Raw genomic sequence first — 23,445 nt, 5'->3', positions numbered from 1 at the left:
GAGCTTTCAGCATTTCTGGACGGATCTCATCAATCCCCGGGGCTTTGCCACCGTGTAGTTGATTGACTACCTCATTAACCCCCACCATGGAAATTGACGATGATCCCCCATCAGCCTCCACCTCTGCCTCTACCATAGAGGGTGTGTTAGTCGGATTCAGGAGTTCCTCAAAGTGTTCCTTCTACCGTGCAATTACTTCCTCAGTTGAGGTCAACAGCGTCCCATCCTTACTGTACACAGCTTGGATGGTTCCCTGTTTCCCCTACCTGAGGTGGCGGATGGTTTTCCAGAAACACCTTGGTGCCGACCGAAAGTCCTTCTCCATGTCCTCTCCGAACTTCTCCCACACCCACTGCTTTGCTTCTTTCACGGCAGGAGCTGCAGCCCTTCTGGCCTGTCGGTACCTTGCAACTGCCTCCGGAGTCCCCCGGGATAACACATCCCGGAAGGCCTCCTTCTTCAGTCGGACGGCTTCCCTGACCACCGGTTTCCACCATGGTTACCGCCCCTTGAGGCACCTAAGACCTTGAGACCACAGCTCTCTGCCACAGCTTCAGCAATGGAGGCTTTGAACATTGCCCACTCGGGTTCAATGCCCCCAACCTCCACAGGGATGCCAGAAAAATTCCGCCGGAGGTGTGAGTTGAAGATCTCACGGACAGGGGCCTCCTCCAGACGTTCCCAGTTCATCCGCACTACCCATTTGGGCTTTCCAGGTCTGTCCAGAGTCTTCCCCCACCCCTTAATCCAACTCACCACCAGATGGTGATCAGTTGACAGCTCCGCCCCTCTCTTCACCCGAGTGTCCAGAACATGCAGCCTCAGATCAGATGATACAATTACAAAATCGATCATAGACCTTCGGCCTAGGGTGCTCTGGTACCATGTACACTTATGAGCCTCCTTATGTTCGAACATGGTATTTGTTATATACAGTCCATGACAAGCACAGAAGTCCAATAACAAATGCCCACTCGGGTTTAGATCAGGGAGGCCATTCCTCCCAATCACGCCTCTCCAGTTATCTCCATCATTGCCCACGTGCACGTTGAAGTCTCCCAGCAGAACTATGGAGTCCCCTACTGGTGCCCCATACAGGACTCTGTTCAGGGTCTCCAAGAAGGCGAAGTACTCTGAACTGGTGTTCGGTGCATATGCACATACAACAGTCAGAGTTTTCCCCCCCACAACCCACAGGCGTAAGGAGGCGACCCTCTTGTTGTGTAAACTCCAACGTAACAGCGCACAGCCAGGGACTTGTGAGTACCCCAACACCCGCCCGGCGCCTCACACCCTGGTCAACTCCAGAGTAGAATAAAGACCATCCCCTATCCAGGAGTATGGTTCCAGACCGAAGACTGTGCGTAGATGTAAGCCCCACCAGATCTATCCGGTAGCGCTCCACCTCCCGCACAAGTTCCAGTTCCTTCCCCCACAGAGAGGTGACGTTCCATGTCCCCAGAGCCAGCCTCTGTCGCCCGAGTGTGGTCCGTCGAGGCCCCTGACCTTCACTGCCACCCATGTAGCAGTGCAACCGACCCCCACGGTTCACTCCATGAGTGGTGGGCCCATAGGGTGGAGAGGGGGGTGCCACGTTGCTTTTTCGAGCAAACCCAGCCACCAGGTGCTCGCAGTCGGGCCCTCCCTCTGGACCTGGCTCCAGACGGGGGCCCCGGGCTTCCTCCGGGCAGGGTAACTCCTCCTCTCTTTATCTTTTCCATGAAGGGTTTTGGAACCATTCTTAGTCTGGCCCCTCCCCTGAGACCACTTTGCCTTGACAGACACTACCAGGAGCACAAGGTTCCAGACAACACAGCCCTCAGGTTCATAGGGACACACAAACCTCTCCACCACGATAAGGTGACGGTTCCCGGAGAGGTGGTCAAGAAACCTTCACTCAGAATGTTTGAAGGCATGTAAGACAGCATCTGCTGACCAGTATTAAAAATATTTAATCGCTTTCTAATTATTATTTTCTAATTATTATCACCATTAATTATTATTAAAAGTTATTTGTAAAGTGTTAGATTTGACACTTCGTTGCAGAACTTTTTTTTTGTGGCCAAAAAACAAGTGAGTAAGGGTTTTTTTTCCCCTCATTTTTGGCTGAAATATTTCAGTGGCATGCTTAATAAATATAGTTACTAGATGTTAACTATATACTTTAACTATATATTATAACATCAGTAGATTTTGTTTCACATTAATGACCTCAAAACATTCTCCATTTACTGTAAGGCACTCAGTCAAGAGCATCCTAGATAGGGGCAAGGGGTGGGGCTTCCAGGAGGTGTCAGTTTATATTGGAGTTCGAAACACCTGTGTAGATTATTCCTGATTTACATACAGTATATCATTTGGCTAATCTCCTGTTATATTGGGGAGAAAATGCTGCTCTTTTGGCTTATTTGTTGCTGATAAGTCATACTGACGTACTCCAATGTTAAATTGCAGAGCTCCTATGCAAAATGCATAAAAGTTGGCAGGTCTGGTAATATAATATAGTTGGAGTAAATTTCACTGGATATTGTGGTAGTGTTAAATCATGTAGAGACGATTAAATAATTATATCTCACAAGCATAGTGGCTGTATCTGTTATTTTAAAAAAGTACTTCAAATCAGTACAAATGTGTATCAAGTTTTCTAGGTAACGCCTAGCGTGTGGTTATAAGTAGCTGCATGCCTCCTCCTCAGCCAATTAGATGAGGGCAGTGTATATAGCTGTATCCGAGAGAGCAAGCCTCATTTAAAGCTATGTGCTCGTTTAGTAATCCAAAGCAAACATTCGTGATCCATCACATCATTTGAGTAGGAACCTTATAATTCCAAGGTCTTAATCTGTAGACTGCCCATTTGCTTTAACTATATTATTGCCTTAATTTTTCACTGTGTCTTTCCCTCTCACTACCAGATAATTGCTGCTCTAGAGGAAGACTCTACTGCTCAGAAGATGCAGTTGGGCTGTAGGCTTCAGCAGATTGCAGCAGCTGTGGAGAATAAAGTGACTGACCTTTGACCTGCTAACTCGGGCTGAAATTTGAGGAGAGTGGAAAAGAAACATGAGCGAAGGACAGAGATAGAGTTCAGACTTCCGGAAGCATGAACGCACTGACTGGGACTTCTGATTTACTCAAAGGTGTTATAAAGGGAGAAATTCTATGGACAAGTGTGTCCTAAAGGCAGGGTGCCTACAGTGATATTTGGGGGGTTGGGGGAATGGGGTTAAGGTTCTTTATTTATAACGCACAGTGAATCTCATCTCAGTGAAGCCATCTGTCCAGCAAAGTCTAGTCTGTAAAAGAGGTCGAGATATAAATCCAGATGGATTCTTCCTGCTCACCAACAAAATTTCATATTTGCAATATACTAGCAGGCTTCTCCATTTGGACTATTTCTGAACACCTTCAGAAGATCTTAAGATAATATAATCTTGATTTTTGTAAATCTCTTCATTGCACTCGGGAGCTTAAGATGTCTCACATATTTGAAGAATGATCTAGCTCCTTATTAGCTTTTTAAAATATGTCTTATTAAAAAAACACTGCGCACATGGTTTGTCTTACAAGAGCCCTACCATCTCTCTCTTTTTTTTTACTTTTTTTTTTTACCTACTCTAAACCTAACTCATTTCTTGTCTTTCTAATGTACAGTAACTGCATACCTGGTTAACTGAAATATTGCAAAAAAAAAAAAAAATGTACACATTGCATGTATTGCTACTGCACAGTAACACATGCTGTTTTCCAGAGTTTATGTGCATTTCTACTGGACAGCATCACACCATAAAATACATATGAAAGTGCTCACTGCTTAAAGAGTGACTAGCCTGATGACAACAGAATAAAAGGTATGTTCAGAGTTCAGAGGAACTCCTGTCCTCTCACATGTTTAATGTGATGTACAATGTACAATAATCTACATTCAGCCTCATCCAGTCTTAAGATGACAGGATGTTGAAGTAAAGAAGAATACTGTACCATTAAATGTTAAAAGATTCAGGCATAAAAATGTTCAGCTTTTAGGCAAATGAGAGTGAAGTTAAATGGCGCAAACGTTTAAAAGTCGCACTGGCTTAAAGGATATTTAATGGCACTATATCGCCAAATAGCGTATGTTCGATGATAAAATGCACTTAACAGAAAACTACTGTACATATGCATCAGATTTAACATGCAACAAGAGCACCCACTGAAAGACCACTAATTCTGAGATGTACTTTTGGAAGGAATAACAGCATTAGAATGAAATTGTAATGTAGTTTGTGTCTCTATCATGTCCACAACTTTGTTATGCATAACTGTTACCATGAGCACAATTTTGAAACACTAACCTACACAACATTGCGCTGTACTTTTTCATGCTTTGTGCCATAAAGCTCTTCCAGCACACCATTACACAGCACTGCATGATGATATCCATATTCTTCTTGTTTCAGAAAAAAAGACAAACATTTTGATCAGCAAAGTTTTTAATGTCATTTTACAGTAATGAATTTGTTGTACTGTATGCATTGTAGTTCTCATACTAATTGCTAATATAATTCTGTGCAGCTATCATTTAGGCACTGTAATTATTGAACAATTGTTAATAACTAACCTAGTTTGATTATGTAACACGTACAACCAAAGGCTCGGTTACAAGCAAATGATATCCCCTTATCATCAACGCTTAGAAAACTACTGCTGTGTTGAAGGTTATACAGGAAATGAAAATAAAGTTTCATCTGGAATTTCTTAGCGATCAGTCCAATGATATATTCCTGAATCCGAGTAAAGCACAGCGCATTAGGCATGCCATAGTGAAGAACATGGTAGTATGCATGAACTGTTCATTGATGTGTGAAGCAGCCACTCTGTGTCAATCCTGCTTACCGTTTATCTGAAGGATGTGCCAGATTGTTTTATTTATTTATTTATTTATACCATTTCTGGCTGGCTGCTTGCAGTTGATTTATGCGAAGACCAAATTCCCATAAATTATTTCTGACCCGCTTTTGAATTACTCTGAACGCCCATGTCTAGTTAATGACTATAAGTTATTACAAATGTCTTAATTTCAGTGTACTAGACATGAAAGTCTATTTTACAGAGTTATTTTGTAAATCGTGCTTTGTTCATGTACTAATTTCGAGCTGTTCTTGAGCGTGTCATACACAATGTATTCACACGGTCATTTTTTCCCCGGGCGTTTATATTGTAAATAATGATGTAATCAACCATATGCTTTCTGAGCTGTTGAGTTAGTTATGTGTGTAAACTGCCCATTAAATAAAGCTGTTAGCAGTCTGTTGTTTATTTTAATAATCTGCCTATGTAATAATCAATGCCATGACTAATGACTCATCAAGCTTGTCATGAACTTAACAATATGGATGGAATTACTACATACACTACTGTATATTTACATTTACATTTGGCAGACACCCTTATCCAGAGCGACTTTCATTTCTCTAATTTATACAACTGAGCATTTGAGGGTTAAAGGCCTTGCTCAAGGGCCCAGCAGTGGCAGTTTGGCAGTGCTGGGATTTTTAACCTATGACCTTCCGATCGGTAGTCCAATGTCTTAACCACTGAGCTACCACTGGGTATATGGGTAAATGTTTGTGGACACCTAACCATCACACCCATATGTGGTTTTTCCCCAAACTGTTGCCACAAAGTTGGAAGCACGTAATTGTATAGGATATCTTTGTATGCTGTAGCTTTACAATTTCCCTTCACTGGAAGTAAGAGCCACATACCTGTACCAGCATGACAATGCCTCTCTGTCACAAAGCAAGGTTCATGAAGACACGGTTTGCCAAGGTTGGAATGGAAAAACTCCACTGAACACCTTTGTGATGAACTGGAACTCTGACGGCACCTCAGGCCTCCTCAACCAACATCAGTCCCTGAGCTCACTAATGCTCTTGTTGCTGAATGAGCACAAATCAATTAAATTAAATCAGTTTAGCAGAGCAATAACACACAAACAAGTCCTCTTAAATGTGTTCATTTATTAGGTTCATTATCTGAAAGATACATTCTGAAAGCACAAGTAGACTGAACATACACTCACTACTAATTATCCAATCAGCCAATCATTTCGCAGCAGCACAATGCATAAAGCCATGAAGATACAGGTCAAGAGCTTCTGTTAATGTTTACATCAAACATGAGAATGGAGAAGAATGTGGTATTGGAGACTTTAACCATGGCAGGGTTCTTGGGGCCAAATGAGACGGTTTGAGTATTTCAGAAACTGCTGATCTCCTGAGATTTCCACAGAAGTGTGCAGCAGTTCTGCAGGTGCAAATACCTTATTGAGGAGAGCGGTCAGAGGAGAATGGCCAGACTGGTTTGAGATGACAGGAAGTCTACAGTAACACTCTTTAAAACTGTGGTGAGCAGAAAAGCATGTCAGACTGTACAACCTGAGGTGGATGGGCTACAACAGCAGAAGTCACTTGTTTAAGTGTTTACTTTTCCATATTTTGTAGTGTGAAATGGATTTGAAATTGGGGTATGTCATGAATCGACACAAAATAGCCATAATATTAAAGTGAGGGGGGAAAGCAATATATTTTGCAAAATTATTGAAAAATTAAAAACATAAAGTTGTCAATACTCAATTTTTTAGACAGTCGATGTTCATGGCAGATCTTCCAACTCAATTATGGTCCATAAGATTATTTTAATTTAGAACATACAGTAGGTTCTAAATGTATTTGCTGGGCTGGACATTTATCAGGTCATGTGATTGACACTCCTGTCATACAGTCTTATATGAATTACTTTGGAGGTGTGAGATCAGTATATACTTAAATGTACGGTGCTGCATTCCAAGCATACGTTTTCCTTAACTAAAAAGGAGAGGTTGAGTTTACCATATAAGGAATCTCCATTAGAGTGGGATCAAGACGTGAGGTCATGTCACTCAGGACCTTGAACTAAAATATGTCCTCATGACAGACTGACGTGTGTAAAATTAGCTGACAGGTCAGTCCAAGTGTCAGCCTACTTTCGGTTTGAGGGAAGCTTCATAATGCAATGTTCAGAATACTGAAGAATATCAGATATTGTGGAGGATTTGGAGGATATTACACGTCATTAATCAATTTTGAATGAACAAAAACACTTGGAAATGTATGTATGTATTTATTTATTTATTTATTTTTATCATTGTTGGAATGAGCATCAAAATATTTGCTGTATGTGGAATAGGCATTCAATTCTTCACTGTGTATTTACCAGTAACATAGATTACATGTTTTCATGTGAAAGACTATCATTTTTATTTGCGGTAACAATGTCACTAAGGTCAGACCACTTATATTTACGATAACCAACAAAGTTCAGTTAGAGATCATTATTAAAAGTCCTAATGTAGGAATAATTATGCACACAGTCATCTGACAAAAGTCAATTTCAACAAATATGATGCAACATAATCATTTATGTATTCAGTGGTCTCCATGATGGTGGTGTATCCGGAGCTGATCCCAGACATGAGGCAGGAATGCAACCTGAATGGGACACCAGTCCATCGCAGGGCACCATGTATACACACATTCATACACTCAGTCAATTTAGTTTAAGTCAATCCACCTAGCAGAACTCAGAGAAACCTATGCAGACACAGGAACCACACAGACAGTAGCCCGAGCTAAGGATTGAACCTGTAGTTTTGAGCCGGCATTGTTACCTGCTGCAGAAGCAACATAGTACATTCATCCCTCCATCCATCCATTTTCTTTACCACTTATCCTACACAGGGTTGCGGGAGCCTGAAGTCTAACCCAGGGGACTTGGGACACCTGGGGGGGGACACCCCGGACAGCGTACCAACTGATCGCAGGGCACAATCATACACACACTCATACACTACGGACAATTTAAAAATGCCAATCAGCCTACAATGCGTGTATTTGGACTTGGGGAGGAAACCGCCAAAGCATGGGGAGAACATGCAAACTCCATGCACATAGGAGGCAAGACTCAAATCCCCATCCATGGAGGTGTGAAGCAAACATGCTGACCACTAATCAACCATGCCTCCCCAAGCAACATAGTCTTGTCATGAAATCTTCAAATGTAGATATTTAAAGCTATTACATTACTTATATCCATCCATCCATCCATCTTCTACCACTTACTCCTTTTCAGGTTCACGGGGAACCTGGAGCCTATCCCAGGAAGCATCGGGTACAAGGTGGGGTACACCCTGGACAGGATGCCAGTCCATTGCAGGGCACACTCACACACACATTCATACACTACGGACACTTTAGACACGCCAATCAGCCTACCATGCATGTCTTTGGACTGGGGGAGGAAACCGGAGTACCCGGAGGAAACCCCCTACATTACTTATATTTATTCTTAATCATTGTTGCTGCATTATATATTTATATCACCTAAAGGACAATTTCATCCTGTACCTTTCTAGCATTCTGTTCAATCATTACACAAAAAACCATGTCTTTTTCTGCTTCTCTTCACCGTGTTGTTTTCTGTGTCCTCAGTAGTTAATTTGTAGAGTTTCTCCTTGTTTGTGCCCTAATCTCTGTGCATTATTGTGTGTTAACAAGCTCATGTGAATTGGAGCAAGAGGTCTGGGAACAACATGCCAAACTTTCCACATCATGGGATATAAATTGCTGTGTGGCGTGCGTTTAAGGATAGTGATGTCATGTTTGCCGAAGGCAGTACCATTTATAGCTTGCTGATAACTCAGTATCTGACTGAAATAAGTTTACACACCCTACAAGTGGACAATGCGCATTATTATTATTGTTATTATTATTATTATTATTATTATTATTATTATTATTATTATTATTAGACATTATATGTACTTGTTTGCTTAATTTTAATTCGGTAAGAATATGGAATCAGTCATAGGAAAACTGCTTTGTTCAATTGTTTTACAAAAACTACTGTTTTTATTTAAAATATCAAAGGTTTCCTTTTGATGGCTGAAGTTAAGATTAGTGTTAGATTTAGGTAAATTAATAATTAATTACCTGCATGAATATTTATGTGAATAATGTCCTCACAATGTGTGTGTGTGTTTGTGTGTGTGAGAGAGAGAGAAAAAGAGAGAGAGTAGGAGGTGTAAAGTGGAGAGAGAGAGAGAGAGAGAGAGAGAGAGAGAGAGAGAGAGAGAGCTTTCCCAGGAACAAATCCACAGCACACAGTGAAGTCTCTGTAAAAAACTGAAGCCAAAGCCACCATCATGCAGACCAGCAGCAGCCAGTGCTTTCACATACCCAATAAAAAGTGAGTAATCTTTGTTCACTTCATAATTTTATCCAAATTATATTAATGCACTAATAAATTGTTTTACCTGCATGAAACCTGTTATAACACATACTTTGTAATTAAGCGCCATGTAAAAAGTTGCTCCATCACAACCTTATTTTTGGGCAAAATGGAGACATAGACTTGCTCACAGTTTTGTAATGATGCGAAAACTCTGTGCAAATCACTGTACACAGTGCAAATGCTGTTGGAAACAGCAACAAATATCCAACTGTTACTGTGCAACGTAAATAACTCAGGCTTACAGAATGTACAGGATGTTTGAGGTACATAATATTATAGGGACTGAAAATGTACCTATTCAGTTTGTTCTTATTGACTGGAATACTAAACTAAACAAAGACAGAACAATTTCATAAAATGAATCCATAAGTCAAATAAATATATATGGCATGTTGTGCGGATTCCTTCTTACTCTGTGTGGTGTGTATCTAATGAGAGGAGAAAATACATACTTTATGTGTCTGTCTCTAAGCCATGCTATGCTTACTGGCCTGGTAACCCAATACTAACAGAGGAGAGAGGTCACTGTGTCCATCTTACTGCAGTTTATATGATGGTCTAAGAATAAAGGCTACGGACAAATGAAAGGAAAATATTTTTGGCCTTCAACAAACTGCCAGAACAGCGTTAGTGCACCAAGTCTCTGGAACTGTACAGAGGGATGAACACCATCGTTCCTAAAGATATTCCTTCAGTTGGTGTTCTGATAATGGTGCTGGAGAGCACTGTCTAATACATCAATCCAAAATCACACACTGGATCGAGATCTGGTGACTCTGAAAGCCATAGCTTATGATTTACATCACTTTCATCCTTATCAAACCAATCAGCAAGCAGTTGACCAACGACATTGTCATCCAGGAAGAAATCACTCCCATTAGGATAGAAAGGTTTCATCACAGAATAAAGCTGATCAGATTAACTTTGTATTAATTTGCAGTGACACTTCCCTCTGAGAGCACAAGTGGAGCCAAATTATTCCAGTGAAATTGTTCCAGTGAAATTATTCCAGTGAAATGCCTCTCATGCATAACAAAGCAAAATTTTTCCCCCTTTGTCTCCATTTGTGTGTATGTTACTGATTTACTGTTCAGTATTTGCTCAATTACAGTGGATATAAAAAGTCTACACACCCCTATTAAAATGGCAGGTTTTTGTGATGTAAAAAAAAAAAAGAAACTAAGATAAATCATGCCAGAACTTGTTCCACCCTCAATGTGAATTTACAACGTGTAAAAACGAAGTGAAAAACAATCAGAAATATTTTAGGGGGAAAAATAAGAAATTCTACGTAATAATTTCACATTTAAGGTGAGAAGATTTATCTTAGTTTCTTTTTCTTTACATCACAAAAACCTGCCATTTTAACAGGGGTGTGTAGACTTTTTATATCCATCGTACATAAGCATGTGTATAAGTACTGTATGCGCAGTAAATACTTTTTCTTTTGTATGACGGTGAGTCAAATGAAAACCTTAAAAGTGTGACGTAAATCACTGAAACTGCATTAAATTTGCACTTGCAAAAGTAAAAATGCAGTAATGGGTTTGTACTGTACAGTACACTGTTTTCAATTACCCCTTCTACTGCTACCTTAAACCTGATATACATTTGTCACACCTCTTTGGAATAAACAATGCAAAAAGAAAAAAAACCTTCCTTGTATATGAATATTAATACTGGATATAGAACTTGTTTGTTTGTGTGTGTGTGTGTGTGTGTGTGTGTGTGTGTGTGTGTGTGTGTGTGTGTGTGTGTACCCAAAATAGGTCTCATATTAAAAGAGCGCTGTACGCTGATGAGAGAAATGATGATAATGCAGAAGAGGAGGAGGATCCAAGAGAATATTGCGATGGTTTGCACCTCTGTTATGTTCAATATGGTGATGGCATTTCTACAGACTTTATAAGTGTGAATGCCATGTTCTTGGCCTATATATATATATATATATATATATATATATATATATATATATATATATATATATATATACACACACACACAGTGGGGGACATAAGTATTGAACACGTCAACATTTATTTCAGCAAATATATTTCCAATGAGGCTATTCACATGAAATTTTCACCAGACATTGGTATTAACTCAAGAAATACAAACATATAAAGAAATACAAACATTAAAGTCCATAAATGAAGTCATGTGTAACAAAGAGGAATTACACAGGAAAAAAGTATTGAACACGCTAACTGAAATTTATTTAATACTTAGTGGAGAAGCCTTTGTTTGTAATGACAGCTTCAAGACACTTCCTGTATGAAGAAATTAATCGACTGCAGTATTCAGGTTTGATTTTGGCCCATTCTTCTAAACATATTGTCTTTAAATCTTGTTCAATTGGATTCAAGTCAGGTGATTGACTGGACCATTCTAACAACTTGATTTTTTTTTCTCTGAAACCAACTGAGTGTATCCTTTGCTGTATGTTTTGGATCGTTGTCCTGCTGGAAGATCCACCCACGTCTCATCTTCATCATCCTGGTGGATGGCAGCAGATTCTTCTAAGAATCTCCCTGTAAAGGGCTCCATTCATCGTTCCTTCAATTATATGAAGTCTGCCAGTACCATGCGATGAAAAACAGCCCCAGACCATGACGCTTCCACCTCCAGACTTCACTGTTGGTATAGTGTTTTAAGGGTGATGTGCAGTACCATTTCTTCTCCAACCATGGTGTGTAGTATGACATACAAAAAGTTCCATTTTGCTCTCGTCTGACCAGACTACACTCTCCCAGTATTTCATAGGCTTGTCCAAATGAGTTGTAGCAAACTTTAAACGAGCTTCGACATGCCTTTTCTTTAGTAATGGAGTCTAATGGTGTGAGCGTGAGCAGTGGAGCGCATTTCCTATTGTTTTCTCTGTCACGATGGTACCTGCTGGAGCTCTTTCTGAGTGGTCCTTGGCTCTTGGGCTACTCTTCTGACTATTCTTCTGACTCCCTGGTCAGAAATCTTGTGAGGAGCTCCTGTGCGTGGCCGGTTGATGACAGAGTGATGTTGCTTCCACTTGTGGATAATGGCTCCAATGGTGCTTACTGGAAGATTCAGAAGTTTTGAAATACGTCTGTATCTGATTCCATCAATATGTTTCGCAACAATAGGGTTGCGAAGGTCTTGGGAGAGCCTTTTGTTTTTACCCATCATGAGATGTTTCTTGTGTGACACCTTGGTAACGAAAAGCTTTTTTATAGACCATCAATTTACTAACCCAGCTGATATTAATTTACATAGATAGGATGTAAAATTAATTTCTAATTAATATAATATTAATATTCTAATAATTTATAATACTTATGGATTTCAGCTGGTTCCTTACCTTGCCTTTGAGAACTGCTTTTTCTTAGCGTGTTCAATACTTTTTTCCTGTGTCATTACACTTTATTACACTTAACTTTATTTATGGACTTTAAAGTTGTGAATTTTTTAGATTTCTTGAGTTAATACTGATGTCTGGTGAAAGTTTCATGTGAATAACCTCATTGGAAATATATTTACTGAAAAAATGTTGACACCTTCAATATTTATTAACCCCACAGTGTGAATATATACATATACATATACAGATATACACACACACGCACACGCACACACACACACACGCACACGCACATATATATATATATATATATATATATATATATATATATATAATGTGTGTGCGTGTGAGTGTGTGTGTATGTGTGCGTGTGTGTGTGTAACCCCTGCAGCTACAGTTGTGTGTATTCTGTATATAGGAGGCTACCACCCTGTAAGAGTGAGCGATGTTTTTAATAAGAGGTATAAGGTTCTGTCCAAGTTGGGTTGGGGCTACTTCGCTACTGTGTGGCTCTGCGTGGACCTCAGGTATGTGTAAATATTGTTTGCTATGTATCAGTCTATGGGTGTGTGTGTCTGTGTGTGTGTGTGTGTTTGTGTGTGTGTGTGCGCGCGCAAAATGGTTTCATCTGGAGAGGTGACCTGGGTTGCTACTTTGGGATAGACATGTTAGCAGAGGATGTCTGTGCAGGCCATCATACGTGTGTGTGTGTGTGTGTGTGTGTGTGTGTGTGTGTGTGTGTGTGTGTGTTTCAGGTCTGGAAGGTATGTAGCAGTGAAGATCCTGAAAAGTGGATCTGGCTTCACGCAGGCTGGCCAAGATGAGTTATCACTACTGCGCTGTGTGAGCCTCTCTTGCTCTTTCTCTCGCTCTTTCTCTCTCTCAACCCTATATGACTGTTGCTCTTGAACCTCCAGGCCAGCAGTCCCTCAGCCTGTCACCCACTGAGAGGACGCATTGTGCAACTGCTCGATGAGTTCAAAATAGCTGGTGTTAATGGCATCCGTATCCTTTTATAACCTACAATAATCCTCCTTCAAATATCCATATGAGGCAAATCATTTATATGGATCACTGACTCTGATCATTTCTCCTTTGAACACATGAATAAGGTAAACATGAACATAAATTCCAGTTCAATTGTTTTGCAGCTCAAATGTGGCATGAAGTGAAATTTTCAGGCTTGACTTACTGATACAGATGTGTGTCTGGTCCTGGAGTTGCTGGGTCCAGATCTACGCTGTTGGCAGGTGTGTTTTGGCAAACCTGGCCTCTCACTCACATGTGTCAGAAGAATAATCACTCAGGTGAGTCAGAATGAGAATGACACGATTGATTTTGTGACCGATATCGATAAAAAATGTTAAGGATCGTAAAATGAATATAGTTGAACATGTCATGGAAAATTCTATTTTCAAGTTTGCTGAAACCGAATTATTTATTTTTAACTTGTCAAGATGCATTCTCTGTATAAAACTGGGGGAAACGGTCAAAAACTGCATTCATGATTTATCATGGTTTAATTACAATTTTCTCTAAGTTCATGACCAACAGCAAATGGAAATATAATTTTATATTAGAAAACGTGCCGGGGGTTTTGGGGGGAGGGGGGTTGTGTGGGGGGATGGGGCAGGGTGCAAGAAACTTTGCATGATCAATTATAAACCCTGTTAATTCTCAGTACAGACTGTTTCCAGCAGTATTAAGCAGCTCATGTGTCATAGCACTTCAGTCTAACTAGTGTTTAAATCCATAAATCTAGAAATCATGGAATGATGGATACTTCAGTTTTTTTTATCGAGTTACTGTGGTTTACATCGCCTACATTCTTTATTGCAAGTCTATTAGAAGAAGAAAAAAAATCCTTAAAAAAAAACTTTAAAAAGAACTTTACATTCACACATGCCACAATATCATCACTGTAGTTTTCCGTGCATAAATCCATTCTATAATTATGTGATCATATTTACACATGTGAAATGAACATGAAACACAGGGGGAAAACCTGATCTACTATATAGTGTTTTCATTTAGACACAGAGAACTAACGGCCTGGCCTGATATTTTTAGAAAGTATTTTCCATAATTTTCTGTCAGAAGCTATTATTAAATATTACATCTTACACTTTCTTGTAAAAAAAAAAAAAATTGTAAATATGAGATGTATTTGTAAGAATATAATTCTGAAACCCTTGATGGAAAAAAGGTCAATGTTTCCAGGTGTGCAAATGAACACATCACACAACTACCAATCAGCATTCACCTAAAGGCCGTTGGATGCACACTCATGGAGGACTGCGTGCGAGAATGTAGAAAGTGTCTCTTCCTGCAATGTTTACCCATAAAACCTCACTCCGCATCACCATGCAAAACATATTAACGCAGCGGTATAAACCAAGCCTAGAGCACATTACGCTAGCAGGAGACAGTATTTACACAAAACTATCTTCCTTCAATTCTGAAAAGATTATCTGTCATCCATGCACACTAATTAATCTGACTAGCACAAACTAGCACAAACAATCTCGCCTCATCCAACGTGTGTAGTGCAGCATGTGGTGGAATTCTGAGTGTGTAGTAACAGCATCGAGATGCGGCTTGATACCACTGTGTGGCTCAGGTGGTAGAGTGGGTTGTCCAATAATCGTAGGGTTGGCGGTTCATTTCCCGGCCCACATGTCTCTCCATGACTTAAGCAAGTCTCTGAACCCCAAGATGCTCCCGAAGGTAAGTTAGCGCCTTGCATGGCAGCTCTACTACCATTGGTGTGTGTGAATGGGTGAATGAGAAACAGTGTAAAGCGCTTTGTAGAACCACTAAGTAAAAAGCGCTATAAGTGCAGACCATTCACCATTCACTGTGAAGTGCATTAAACATACACAACAAAGGAAAATTTTGTTTTGCAAACCTCAAAAGGAAGACGAGTTTATTTTCCTTATCAGGCTGTTGAACCTACTTGTCTGTTGAGCAACTACATTGAACTCTTTTTACCAGAGGCCAAAAGAATGAAATTTCCACCTGTTTTGGGATGCCCGTGTTCAGCATTGAGTTTTATTGTGATGTCACACTCGACAGTAGTAGTTAATGACTCATATGAAAGTAGATACTCAGGGCTTTAAGAATGTGCAGCAATTTCCATAAGTATTTTTTTACCTATCCTAATAGGTTTCAATGTTATAACTATATTGTGGCAGTTGTATACAGCGTCACGATACTCTACACATAGAAACCCAACTGTGTCCTGATTAATCTTATAACAGACTTGCAGCAAAAAACAATTAATTTGTTTATACTGATCGAAAATGTCTGATAAGTCAATTTCCATTCCAGTGTACTGTAAATTTGCTCAGCATACAAGCTACTCGTTTGACCACTCCTGAACTGTCAAGGCAGAATCATGCAGATGTTACAAGAGAAGCAGTGGATTTTTCATTATTATCTGTGCATTATCGACATGATTTGAACTGGTACTAACACATTCCTTTTGGATCAGGACCTCATACCCATCCTTGCTTCAATTTATTCCCAGGTGCTTGAGGGTCTTGACTATCTGCACACACACTGTAAGATCATCCATGCAGACATCAAGCCTGAGAACATCCTGCTTTGTTTGGGGCAGCAGCCTGTAGCACACACAACACACGTAAATCCTGGTAAGAACGAGTATGACATAAAACATCTACTGCATTAATGAATTTAATGAGTAAACTTTATCCTTTGTCTTTCCTGCTCATTACACAAACCTAGAGAACATTGCAGTGAAAATCACAGACCTGGGCAGCTCCTGCTGGGTGGTGAGTGTAATCCTTCATACATTCTTTGTAGGACAATACTGCATTCCAACTCCTCCAATTTAAAAGAAATGTAAGGGCAACCATTCCCATCCAACATACATTGAAATAAAATGTTTCAGTATAAGCACTTCTGCGAGAAGATCCAGACCCAGCAGTATCGGGCTCTAGAAGTTCTGTTGGGTTCTGATTACGGGCCTCCTGCTGATATCTGGAGTGTAGCCTGCATGGTGAGTCACTAGTCGGTTTTCATCTGCTGCTTGTTTTGTAGATGTTTTGTCAACAGTCTTTATTAGAAGGCTCTGTGCACTGAGGTTCAGGTCTGGCGATTGAGCCAAGTCTCATAGCGGGAGTCCTTGGAGACACAAGAGACCACAGGGAAATAAACAGACAGGAATAAAGCAACCAAGAACCAGGGCACAAGGGCCTAGGTTAATGCTAAACCAGGACTAGGAATAAGTTTGACTAGTGAGCTAATCTATACACAGTGGACACAGAAACTAATCTAACCAAGAAATCAAACTCAGGCATGAACACAAGCTTTTAGAAAACATAACACAAACATAACAAAATGCTCCAACAAACAAAGGGAGAAAATATGGAACTTAAATAGTTATTTTAATGAGAAAATAACACCCAAAGAAGAAGTTCAGGGTGGAACTGTCCCCGATGGCCATGACCCCAATATGTTTTGGGATATTTGTCAGTGCCAAAAACACATTTTGGTCAACTAGGCTGCATCATACTCCTTAACAGTGAACTTTCAAATCCCTCACCATTCAAAGACTGAAAATGATCATTAACACTTTAGCGTGTGGGGACATGGTAATACTATGGGCTCATCTTATGCTCACGTATGTCAGGTAAAGCAGGTGGAGGCGGATGCAAATGAAGACTGAAGTTTTAAAGTTTAATAAAGTCCAAAACAAAACAAGAACTATGGAACTCGTGGCAATGTACAAGGATAAAGAAACAAAAAACAAGAGAACACCTACAGTATCTCACAAAAGTGAGTACACCCCTCACATTTTCGTAAATATTTGATTATACCTTTTCATATGACAACACTGAAGAAATGACACCTTGCTACAATATAAAGTAGTGAGTGTATTTTGCCCATACAGATTTATATGTTTTTAAAAAATGAACACCAGTAATTGTAACAGTAACATTTTTCTGCTTATGTTACTTTATTATTTTTCATTATGTTCCTGAGTGATGTTATAAGGTTACTTCCATAACTGAACTGATTTGTGGTATTTTTTGCCAGATGTTATTGGTAATAGAGTAACACATTTTTGCCAGGTAACAGAACAGGTGTGATCTTGCATTTTCCTGCACTGACTCCAGGCTATTCCTGGCTAATGTCTGAAGGCTGGTCAAAGTGTAAAAGTAAACAGAACATTATATATATATTATATAATGATATAAATCTATTATATAAATCATATATTTGAAATGTAATAAATGGTTAGATTATTAACAATAGCTTATTTCCCTGTGGTCTCTTGTGTTTATTAAAAAAAATTCTGCATATGTATCCATCTCCAAGGACTCACGCTATGACACTTGGCTCAATCGGCAGACTTGAACCTCAGTGCATAGAGGCTTCTAATAAAGACTGTCAACATCACTCTAAAAACCATCTAACAGGGAAACAAGATAGACAGTTAGTTTACATTATACTGTGTTTATATGTATATGGCCATTAAAAAAACACAACCGCTATTAAACAGCTGTTACCTATATGGTTAGTTTGTTTGGCTACATCCCCAATCACATTATTTCCATTACTATATTGAATAGTATGGTAGAAAATTGTGCTAAATAACCCATACACTGACCTCAGTTTAACTCTTGAATGGTTCCATGCATCCCCTCTGGTTTAACCTGGATAAATCATTTTTGTGATGTCCTTTACTACGATCATTTCCAATGTGTAAGAATTTGGCCCAAATGTTCAAAGACACATATTCATGTTTTCCTTTTTTTTTTCCCCAATAGGCTTTTGAGCTTGCCACTGGTGACCCGTTATTTGAGCCCAAAACTGGAAAGAATTTCTCTTTGGAAGAAGGTATACAATGTTATACACACACACACACACACACACACACACACACACACACACACACACACACACCAAATGATAAATAAAACAAATCACTATGCAGTATTCACATTTCAGACCATCTAGCACATATCATTGAGCTGCTGGGAAATATCCCTGCGTCAGTGGCTCTGTCTGGGAAATATTCGTCAAAGTACTTCAACAGCAGGGGTAAGTTGAAAAGCAATCATTACAAACGATACTATTTATTTTAAAATATTAGAGTAAATGTTTTAATAAATAGAATGGTATTTTCATGATTAACTTTTTACTATTATGTATAATGTATGTGGCGAAATTACTAAGGACTGCACAAGAAAGAAAATACACTTACTTTTCCAAATTTACAGATATCTGAATTTCTTCTTTTCAGTTCGGTTTGGTTTTTTGGATCAGTATTGGAAGTAGGTGACAACACTTAATAAGGTTTTAATTATTAGAAGGCAGCCAGTAAAATTTTATCTGAAGGGTAGGTAGGGCATTTAGAACACATTCATAATTCACTACATAAATACTGGAGGATTTTTGAAAGGCTTATATCAAAATACACAAGGTGATATTAGAGGTTGTATGTGACTTTGTCTTTACATGAAAGAGAGCTAACGATTATGGTGAATTATCAAATGTGGTTCATTGACCCACACTGCTGCTTTTGTTTTGTTCCATCATTGCAGGTTATTGATTTGTTTTTATTAACACCACATTTGTAACCCTGAGAAAATTGTATAAGGTACACATAGTGCTTCATAACAGTGATATAAATGCAAATTTCACCAACACTATAGTGGGCTTCATAAGTGAAGGTTTATTGGAATGGTGCTTCATAGTAACTTTAAATGCAAATGGAGCACCAGCACTTTAGTTATGAATGGATTCCATATGAGAAGTTTAAGAAAACACCGGAACTAATGTGCCAAAAGGTAGGACGACAGGTGGAAACGTATAGAAGATTTTTCAATAAATATGGTGTCAATAAATTAATAACTTTCAGGTTAAAGCTGAAAATGACAGTCTCAAACATTCAACCAATGACGGTAATTGAGTATTTCACTCTCTTCTCTCCTTCATGTAAAGACAATACAATATACAGTACTTAATAAAATCTTTTATGTCATCTAACTGGTTTTGACATAAGCCTTACATAAATCCTCCAGTACTGCTTAATAATGTTTATGCAGTGCTTGTGAATGTCTTAAAGCCCAATGTATGTACCCTTCAAATAAAGTGTTTCCCATTTCGCTAATACAAATACAGGCACACTATGGCTGCCGTCGCATCATCCAGGTGGATGCTACACACTGGTGGTGGTTGAGGAAATTTCCCCCATACAATGTAAAGCGCTTTGAGTGCCTAGAAAAATGCTATATAAATCTAAGGAATTATTATTATAAAATGACTACAAAGATCTTACAGTTGCCCCTATTTTGTTGGCACTTATGCATGTTGACACAGGAGACCTGCAGAGAATTCCTACCCTTCGTTGCTGGGGGTTGTATGAAGTCCTGATAGAGAAATATCATTTCCTTCTTCAAGAGGCAACTCTCTTCTCTGACCTTCTGCTCCAAATGCTGGACTTCCTGCCAGAGCGGAGAGTGACAGCAGCTCAGTGTCTCAAACACGCATGGCTGAAACTGTGACTTTACATTCCCTTTTAACCTTTAAAACCCTTCAGATATTTGACCTTTTACAATTTAATGTTTGAATGGATCAATTTTTTGTCAATACAAGGTTTGGTGCTTAAAATTCTATGACTTAAAAATCGTCATCATATTATGACTATTTAGACAGTGAAGTTTTTGTATTCCAGCTCAGGGAACAAGGACTATGAAAACAAAGGACAGAATGTCAGCTGAAATATGAGCCATATAGAAATTACAGCTCTTTTTATACACAGTCAAGGATAAATGACGATAAGGTTTAATAATATACTACAAGTCTTTTGCAATCAATGAGTGTCTAAATGTATATGTGTATATGATATGTTTTTTCTGCTTATCTTAATAAACAGAAATATAAACATTATCACTAACTTATACATGAAGTGAAATCATGCATTTCAACAGAGGGCTAGTAAACAAAAACCTACTATGATTAAGCTCATATATAATATCTATATGGGTATTAATGTGGTTTGATCAGTCTACATCACAATTTGGCCATTGTCAAAGTCACTCAGATCCTTACGCTAACCCATATTTCCTGTTTATTTATATATATATATATATATATATATATATATATATATATATATATATATATATATATATATATATATATATATATATACTGTATATAATCATGTTGTGTGTCACTGTGATGCCCAGTCTGCATTGAATTTAAATAAATATGGCCTTAAACATAATCAGATTTTCCTGAAAGTAGACAAAGACATCCGAACTAAATGAATTATACATTTTTACAATATTATACAATATTGTGTACAATATTATTTATTGAGGAAAATTATCCAATATTACATATCTGTGAGTGGCAAAAATATGTGAACTTTTGCTTTCAGTATCTGCTGTGACCCCCTTGTGCAGCAATAACTAAACATTTCTTGTAACTGTTGATCAGTCCTGCACATCGGCTTGGAGGAATTTTAGCCCATTCCTCAGTACAGAACAGCTTCAACTCTGGCATGTTGGTGGGTTTCCTCACATGAACTGATTCCTTCAGGTCCTTCCACAACATGTCTATTGGATTAAGGTCAGGACTTTGACTTGGCCATTCCAAAACATTAACTTTATTCTTCTTTAACCATTCTTTGGTAGAACGACTTGTGTGCTTAGGGTCATTGACTTGCTGCATGACACACTTTCTCTTGAGGTTCAGATAAGGGGCAGATTTCCTGACTTTTTCCCTTAGAATTTGCTGGTATAATTCATAATTAATTGTTTGCTTAATGATGGCAAGCCATTCTGGCCCAGATGCAGCAAAACAGCTCCAAACCATGATACTACCACCACAGATGGGATGAGGTTCATATACTGGAATGCAGTGTTTTCCTTTCTCCAAACATGCTTCTGGTTAAAAATTTTGTTTTGGTCTCAAAACATTTTTCCATTAGCCTTCGGGTTTGTCCATGTGATTGTTAGCAACTGCAGAAGGGCAGCAATGTTCTTTTTAGAGAGCAGTGGCTTACTCCTTGCAACCCTGCCATGCACACCATAGTTGTTCAGTGTTCTCCTGATGGTGGACTCATTAACCTTGCATGTCTTGCTCTTGGGGGGATCTTTGTTGGTTGACCACTCCTACCACCATTGAAGGGTAACAATGGTCTTGAATTTCTAAATTTGTACACAAACTGTCTTACTGTGAATTGGTGGAGTCCAAACTCTTGAGAGATGTTGTTTTTGTAACCTTTTCCAGCCTGAAGAACATGAACAACTTTTTTTCTGAAGTCCTCAGAAATCTCCTTTGTTCATACACATGATACACATGATACATGTGTTGTGAAGATCATACTCTGATAGATTTGAACTTCAAATAAAACAGTTATGCTCTCACACCTGATTGTCATCCCATTGCTAATCTTAGAGATTCACATTTACCACTCACAGATATGTAATATTGGATCATTTTCCTCAATAAGTAAATGACAAGAGTATAATATTTTGTCTCATTTGTTTAATTGAGTTCTCTTTGTCTACTTTTAGGACTTGTGTGAAACTCTGATGCTTTGGGTCATATTTACGCAGACATATAGAAAATTCTACAAGGTTCACAAACTTTCAAGCGCCACTGTGCTATAGCTAACTGATCAACAAAACCCTACACAACATTTTGCCTGATTGTTAACTTATATAGAAGCGTGGAGGGTTGACAACAGAGTGGGCCATTGTTTTGAGTTTTACAATCACACAATTATAGACATTGAATAGTAGGCTATAAGACATCCCCCAACACTCCCCCTCCCCCAATAATAAAATAAGCTCAAATATCACACTGTGAGAGAAATGTTCAAATGTGCCAACCACAACAACTGGCCAATAGTGACACATGCAGGTGGTGAGAATTGGCAGTAGCTTCTGGGCATAATTGGCTCTGGAAAGAAACCTACACCAGTACCCCACCAGGCCCAAAAGGAGCTCTATGGATACCAGCCAAGTTCCTGATTCAGTCTCTCCACTTGGCCGTTGAACCACTGGTGACCTGAGGTGAGAGTGGTGTTAATACCCAACATTTCCATAAAAAGCTTCCATACCTGATATGTATTTTGGGAGTGTCTATCTGACAACAAATGTGTGGATAATGTTTCCCCAACCATGGCAAATCAAGGATGACAGCAATTCACATAGCATGAGATGGTTTCATAGTGATGTTGCTCTATTTTCAGACATAATGAAATTGTTTTGGACCCTCTTCAAGCCCAAATGGTATCGCATAGATGAGCAGGGGTGGTGGACAACGCTGTGTAGGTATTTTCATTTTGCATGAAGAGGCTCCCAGCTGTTCCACAGACAATTATACCTGCTAACTGAGTTTCAGCTTAAACACTCTGAGACACTTACAGAAGAAGACATGCTTGTAAGTCACTGTAGGTTTATGGTGCTGTGACTTTGAATTATGGGTGAGCTTCACATGGAACTTAATTGACAAGAGCACCTACACAGTACATTCACAGATTTATTGTTCATTGCTATTTCTTCTGGGATCATGTTCAAAAAGCAAAATATTCAACCAGATTGACGAGAGTTGGGGAGTCATTGCAGTATGCCAGTTTGGTTTGAAGCTCTTTCTGGAGGATTAATTACTCTGCAAATAATGGCTGTTCATACTTTCCCCTGCCAGTAGCCAGCATGCAAAACTGCTGAGCATATTCTGGAGTGGTATTTAAACTCGGGGAAATCAGTAGATTATTTCTCCATAATGCTTACCATTCAAGGGATTAAATATTTAAT

At 39.0% G+C, this 23,445-nt stretch overlaps 2 protein-coding genes across 11 annotated transcripts in view; both read left to right on the top strand.

Moving 5' to 3' along the window:
* The window catches only part of plxnb1a (plexin b1a), a 69,246-nt gene extending 63,918 nt beyond the window's left edge, over positions 1-5,328 (top strand). The window contains exon 38 of the mRNA XM_017486363.3: positions 2,913-5,328. Within this exon, the coding sequence (XP_017341852.1) occupies positions 2,913-3,017 (105 nt within the window). The 3' untranslated portion in view covers positions 3,018-5,328. The remainder of the gene's footprint in view (positions 1-2,912) is intronic.
* Positions 5,329-6,972: 1,644 nt separating this feature from the next.
* si:ch211-220i18.4 (SRSF protein kinase 3) lies at positions 6,973-20,574 on the top strand. 10 transcript variants are annotated; one of them, XM_047160288.2, is made up of 15 exons: positions 6,973-7,128; positions 7,450-9,264; positions 11,079-11,191; positions 13,062-13,170; positions 13,399-13,486; positions 13,561-13,648; positions 13,844-13,950; positions 16,173-16,296; positions 16,391-16,437; positions 16,557-16,664; positions 18,439-18,508; positions 18,620-18,712; positions 18,915-18,945; positions 19,796-19,873; positions 19,994-20,134. In XM_047160288.2, exons 2-14 carry the CDS (start codon positions 9,221-9,223, stop codon positions 19,851-19,853), a joined length of 1,080 nt encoding a protein of 359 aa, XP_047016244.1. In that variant the 5' UTR covers positions 6,973-7,128; positions 7,450-9,220; the 3' UTR covers positions 19,854-19,873; positions 19,994-20,134. The 10 variants fall into 10 exon arrangements, with proteins under 10 accessions (XP_047016244.1, XP_053542429.1, XP_047016243.1 ...); XM_053686454.1 differs by lacking the exons at positions 18,915-18,945; positions 19,796-19,873 and having other exon boundaries at positions 7,450-7,542; positions 8,149-9,264; positions 19,994-20,574; XM_047160287.2 differs by having other exon boundaries at positions 19,796-20,136.
* The last annotated feature ends 2,871 nt before the right edge of the window (positions 20,575-23,445 follow it).

Source organism: Ictalurus punctatus, chromosome 15 (assembly GCF_001660625.3).
Source record: "Ictalurus punctatus breed USDA103 chromosome 15, Coco_2.0, whole genome shotgun sequence".
In the NCBI taxonomy this organism is placed as follows: domain Eukaryota; kingdom Metazoa; phylum Chordata; class Actinopteri; order Siluriformes; family Ictaluridae; genus Ictalurus; species Ictalurus punctatus.
This window is presented reverse-complemented; position numbering and strand designations above follow the sequence as displayed.

Bases quoted from the DNA above. Each gene is read 5' to 3' on its own strand.
- si:ch211-220i18.4 (XM_053686454.1), top strand. From the start codon at position 9,221: ATGCAGACCAGCAGCAGCCAGTGCTTTCACATACCCAATAAAAA. The intron at 13,171-13,398 runs GTATGTGTAAAT...TGTGTGTTTCAG, and splicing joins TGGCTCTGCGTGGACCTCAG to GTCTGGAAGGTATGTAGCAG. The intron at 18,509-18,619 runs GTATACAATGTT...TTCACATTTCAG, and splicing joins GAATTTCTCTTTGGAAGAAG to ACCATCTAGCACATATCATT.